Consider the following 6,000-nt stretch of genomic DNA (forward strand, 5'->3'; position numbering starts at 1 on the left):
TATAAATCTTATTTGAGAAAGAAGATTGTGTGTTTGATTGATAGGCTTGTAAGGTATTACCGTATAAATTGGACCTGAATGACCAGTAAGATAACTTACTTTCTCTTTGTTAAAACTCATAAAACTGTTATAAATCTATTACTGAAGAGCTCCTTTTTAATTTTACAGGTATTTAGAAGAGGCAATTGTCAGCTTAGATACAACCAACCCAATCACTCATGAACACAAAAGAAGTGTGCTCAGTGGCCTTATCCCTAAATTGAACAATTTCATCCAATCACATCCAAATTCTCCTGATCGCCGATCAATCAATAAACTCCTCATGCTTGCTCAGGCACATCTTAACTAAAACTTAAATTGAAAACTTTTCCACATTCTTTTGCTCTTCGACCTGTAAACCTGGGTCACTATTTGTCAGGTCTGCTCATTGGTTGCAGATATGTATCTGGACATTTTTTAAAATTTATATTTTTTAAGTTCAAGTAGCTGATCCTTGGTAAAAACAGATTGTGGCTGTCAACTAGCTGATCCGTGTTACAGATTGTAACTGTTAACTGGCTGATCCATGATACAAACAGATCATAATTGCAGCTGTGATAATTTAGTCAGTTTCTTTCACATAATGCACTCACCAATGCATTTGCATATCTTCATGTATAGAAAAAAAAACCCAAACAAACCAAATAAAATAAACTCATTATAATCATTCTTTTTTAATATAGATTGAATTTATGTATATGTGCAAGGGGTATTTTTATATTATTCCTTGAAAGATATTTTCATATTTTCAGCATGAATAGGTTTTTCTTTTTTATCTTTATGAATGTGTGAAATTTGGTCTGAAAAGATTACCTCAGTGAGAAAGTAAATAAATGCAGTTTTAGTAGAATGCATTACTGTGGCCAGAGTTATTGCCAGCAAGTCATATGTTTATGTGTCGATGTAAGTTTATCCTTGTTATTTTGTTAAATGCCCTACAGGTATGTATATGTGAATGTGTATGTATACTTAAACTGCTTCATCATCATCTACCAAGAACATTCGGTTAATTAAAACCAATTAAAACCAATTTTGAAAGCTGGTATAACAGATTTGCTTGATATTGTCTAGACATATTAACAGGTTTTTATTTGAGATTAAACTATTCAGAATCAAAACAAACTGGCTGAAAGAGGTATTCAATATAAAAGAAAGATGAAATACAAACAATAAAAATCAAAATAGGTAAAATTTTTACTTTTTATTAGGTTATTTTTCCTTGTTTTAATATTTAATGTTAGTGTTCCATTTGACATGGGTTGGACAGGGTCTGATTGGTCCAAAGACAACATTATGCTCCAGTGTTTGCCATGGCATGATTTCTTTGGCTGGATGCCCTTCTTAATGCCAACAACTTAACAGCATGTTCTGCAGTTGAGGAAGGTAGAGGAGTGGTGAAGAGTGGACTGGATAGTAGTAGTGATACAGTTTACTTGGAGGATAAGAGAAAGATGGATAGTCTACAAGAGTGGTAGGTATAGAGACAGATGTAGTGCATGAGGGGAGCTAATTTGGTGGTTCAGTGGGATGGGATGAATCACTAATGTGAGTGAGGAGAACAATAATAGAAGAATGGCTAACAAGTGAAATGGTTCCAGGTAGCAAGAAATATAGAATGGTCTCAAGATGGAGTCATGGGAGAGAGATAGATGGTGGTGGTGGGGATGTTTAGAGGAGATTAGGCAGGGTACTCATTTGTTTATATTCATGCACACAGTGCTTCCAGATGTCAGTTTTGTTGGGGTAAGAAGGTCCTAATAAGAACCTTGTATCGCCAGATATCTTAATCCTTTGTCATCACCTCTGAGAGGCTCAGGGTTTCAAGATCAGCTTTCACCACTTCATCCCATGTCTTCCTGTGTGTCTCTCTTCCACAAGTTCCTACTACATTTAGTGATTAGTACTTATGCTAGTTGACTTCATCTGTATGCATCACATGTTCATACCCAGACAGGCCTCTTTCTTGCACACCACATCTGATTCCTCTTATGCTCAGTTTTTCTCTCTCTACATTTATACTGTGTTGGTCATTCAAACATTGCACATCCAATGAAGCATGCTCATTTCATTTCTTTCCACTCTTAAGTCTGCTGTGTTCAAGGATCTGTTGCACTACCATGCAGCTTTGCAGCTCTAATACAAGCATCATACTCTGCCTTTTACTCAATGGAAAAATACCTTTATTGTCAGCAGCATTACTTGTTTACTGAACTTTCTCCCACTTATTCTCATGTTGGCTACTGTGTTTTTGGAGCAGCCACTTCCCTTACGAATTATATCTTCCCCGTAACATATGCTACCAACTACTTCTAGTAAGCCCTCCCAACATTCAAGAGCATCTGTTTCTGGTGTGTTCAATAATATGTACTTCTCCAGTGCATCCATCACATATGAAGCTTATGTTCTCTGCTAGTTTGCCTTTGATTCCACTGCATCTCTTGTATGTCCATAGCTTACATTTTGTACAGCATATGAAGTTTATACTTACTCCTTTTCTGCATGTTGAGTAAGGTAATTTCCTTGAAGATACCAGAGCCCTGTCTTATTTACTAGAATCTTTGTTTTTGCTAAATTTACCTTAAGCTTCCCTACTTGCTAGAGCTTTTGTCTTTGCCAAGTTTACTTGAACGTGAACTTGTTTCATTGTTTTGAAAAAAATTCATTATAGTTGAACGATTTAGTTAGTTAGTTAGTTAGTTAGTTAATTTGACTCAAAAGCAAATAGCAAGGCCATGTAGGGGGACATGGAGTTAAGTACAGGGTGGTGTTCATGTAAAGAGTTCAGGCCACTTGAGGTCAAGGGAGGCTTTGAACAAAGCGGTCGTCGGCATCTTCACCATCTCGTCTGGCAGCTTGTTCCACGGATCCGCAACCCGGACGGAGAAAGCTCCTCTCCTTCGATTGAGATGAAATCGTCGCAGGTAGAGCTTTTCGGAATGACCCCGCGGCCGACGCCCTGGAGCAGGAGTGAAGAACAGCTCTTTCGAGAGGTTACACTTTCCGCTTATGATGTTGTGGACGAGAATGAGATCACCACGGCGGCGGCGTTTTTCAAGAGAATAAAGGTCGAGCGTCCTCAGCCTTTCTTCGTATGACAAATTTTTGAGACCATGAACCATGCGGGTAGCCAGCTTCTGGACTCTTTCGAGATGCTGTATGTCTTTGAGGAGATAAGGAGAAGAGGCTTGAATCCCGTAATCCAATATGGGTCTCACCAGCGTGACATAGAGTGGTAGGAATATGGCTGCTGTGAGCATTCCGAATGACCGTCGAATCAAGAACAGAATTCCGCATGCTTTGTTGGCAGCATGGACGCACTGGGCCGAAGGCGAAAAGGAGGAATCCACCAAGATACCCAGGTCCTTTACCTGATCGGTCCTCTCCAGCAGCAGACGACCCGGCTCGAAATCAAGTTGAGTTGCAGGAGGAGAGCCGACAGGCAGATGACAGCACTTTGACACGTTCAGACACAGGTCCCATTTGTTAGACCACTTCCAAATTTGGTGGAGGCATCGACGAAGATCCTCTATATCACCGCGAGGAGCGACCAGTTTGATATCGTCGGCAAATAGAAGGGTGTGTTGCGTGAGGTCGTCGGGCAAGTCATTTATGAAGACTAAGAACAACAAGGGCCCAAGCACTGAACCTTGAGGCACGCCACTGCTCGCACTGGAGACGTCGGACCGCGAACCATTAACTTGGACTTGGAAGGAGCGATCTGAGAGGAAGGCACCAACCCATCGTACAATATCCGGATGGAAACTATATGCTTGAAGCTTGACAAGTAATAGGCGGTGGTTTACCGAGTCAAAAGCTTTGGCAAAGTCCAATAAAACGATGTCAACAGCATCACTATCATCGAGGATGCGCGTCACCAATTCTTCCATTACTAGTAAGTTGGTCAAGCATGATCTCTTCGGCACGATTTACACTCAGAGTAAACATTTGAAGAAAGTGTTGATGTTTTTCCTCATTGTTAATTTCTTTAATTTAAAAAAAATTTGTTTATTATACTTGCATGAATAAGGAAATCTTCACGTGTAAACTTTAGAGCTCAGGAAGTGTAATACTTATAGTGTTTAAAGACATTTTACTGTTGGATATTCCTTTTTGACACAATTCTGAATTATTGAGATGTTTGACAAAGTGTCTTTATAATTAGATAATTTTCCATGCTTGTAGAGGTTGACTGAGTTGTTGATTCCTAACTTGCGTACTAAACTCATTGCTGTACTCATAGCTAACTCTGATGTTACTGATAGCACCTCTGTACATGGATTATCTTGCCCTTACAAGCCATTCATTTATCCCTACTTACAAATGGTGGAATTCTGTCAAAGGCCTTCCCATGGTCGTCAAATGCTAGGTATAGTAATTTCTAGTTCAGTACTTTCAATTGTCTCTTTAAGAAGAGGACATCAGGCGTACCCTTTCCTGGCACACAGCCTAATTGTATTAGTCTAGGCTTTCTGTATATCTATTTCTAACAAGTTTTGCTATAACTATTTGTCTTTTTGCACAATCTCTTGTATGTTAATTATATTGGAGTTGGGAAACATTTTTTTGTTATCAATACATCTTAACCACTGGCACCATGGTGTCATTACTGTTGGGGGAGATACTTTTCTTCTCCAACTTGTAACATGTTTGGCAAAATGATCAAGAAGCTATCCTTCAAAAATTGTCTCTTGTGTTGTAGACAGTTTGATGATTTAACTTCGGTCGAAAGTGATGACTGAGGCAAGCGTGGATTTCATGAGCTTTTGTTCCTTTTAAGATCATTGATAAGGTCTGAAAGAAAGTCATCTGACATTATCACTGCCACACATTTCATTTAAGATCTGTTGTCATACAAATCCCCTCCAGAGCTTGTTTGCCAATGTGCATTCATCTTAGACAATCATTTTGTCTGTTTCCCTGCCCAAAGACGAGTTCAGGAGCGGAAGGTATTGCATGATTCCTAGAAGTGTGGTGGTGATATGTATAAGTCCAGGAACTATTTTTGTTTTTTTACTGGTGGACTTTAATAGGCAAATAGATTGCTAAAAGAAGTTCAGAGAACTATTTCTGTTGGCATCAAAGGGTTGTGTGCGAAATTTGATGTTTCATGGTTGCAAGATATGGGTACTGAATATGGAAGGTGTGTGTGTGAGAAAGTTGGAAATAAGACGTGAAAGCTCCGCGTACATGAAGGATAAAGCACAAATGAGCTGAGAGAGAAAAAAATAGGTTGGAAAGAAAGTCCTGTTGCATTTCAAGATGGGAAAGAAACACATTTTTCTTAGGTCTCGATATATTTAAAGCAAGATATTTCTCATCGTTATTGATAATATAACCCCATTTATTTGGCAATTGTGTAAAATTCTTCAGGTTTCGAAGAAAAATAAAACTCATTTTTTTTTATTAACCTCTTCACAATTAAACTGTATTCCCATTAAATAATGCTGCAATGATCTGAAAAGATGAACGAAGTCAGGAAAGTAAGGATGATGAGGCCAAACTTACACATTTAATGTGATAATCTTTCCATGAGTAACTTGGGCAATATGTAGTCTTGTATTACTGTGTCAGAACAACACTCCTTTACGATTGACAAATGATGGGGCGCTTTTTCTGCATATTTTTTTGTGCAATGCTTTCAGCTGAGGACAATATTTCTCCGCATTAAGTGTTTCGTTTTGGTTTAACACTTGATAGACGACACCCTCCATACCTCGTCAGTCACAGAGTATAACTTTTTCGGGTGTAGATTGGTTTGAGGATGGGTTTTCCTTTTATATTGGGTGCTAACCATGGTTGTTTTCATTGGATATAATTATAGAGAACCCACTTTTCATGACTTGTGTTATTTTTACTCAGGAAAGGTTAGGTAGCAAGTTTACTTTCAATAATGAGCATCTCTGATTAAACTGAGGAGTATCAGATGAGGAAACTACAGATCAAGTTAAGACATTTTTCCTA

The 6,000-nt window shown here is 38.5% G+C and overlaps 1 protein-coding gene across 3 annotated transcripts in view; it reads left to right on the forward strand.

The window, feature by feature from the left end:
* The window catches only part of LOC115210509 (enhancer of mRNA-decapping protein 4), a 59,986-nt gene extending 59,253 nt beyond the window's left edge, over positions 1 to 733 (forward strand). For all 3 annotated transcript variants that reach the window (XM_029779115.2, XM_029779120.2, XM_029779125.2), the window contains exon 27: positions 169 to 733. In XM_029779115.2, coding sequence (XP_029634975.1) covers positions 169 to 349 — 181 coding nt within the window. In that variant the 3' untranslated portion in view covers positions 350 to 733. The remainder of the gene's footprint in view (positions 1 to 168) is intronic.
* The last annotated feature ends 5,267 nt before the right edge of the window (positions 734 to 6,000 follow it).

The sequence above is a fragment of the Octopus sinensis genome, linkage group LG1 (genome assembly GCF_006345805.1).
Source record: "Octopus sinensis linkage group LG1, ASM634580v1, whole genome shotgun sequence".
Lineage (NCBI taxonomy): Eukaryota > Metazoa > Mollusca > Cephalopoda > Octopoda > Octopodidae > Octopus > Octopus sinensis.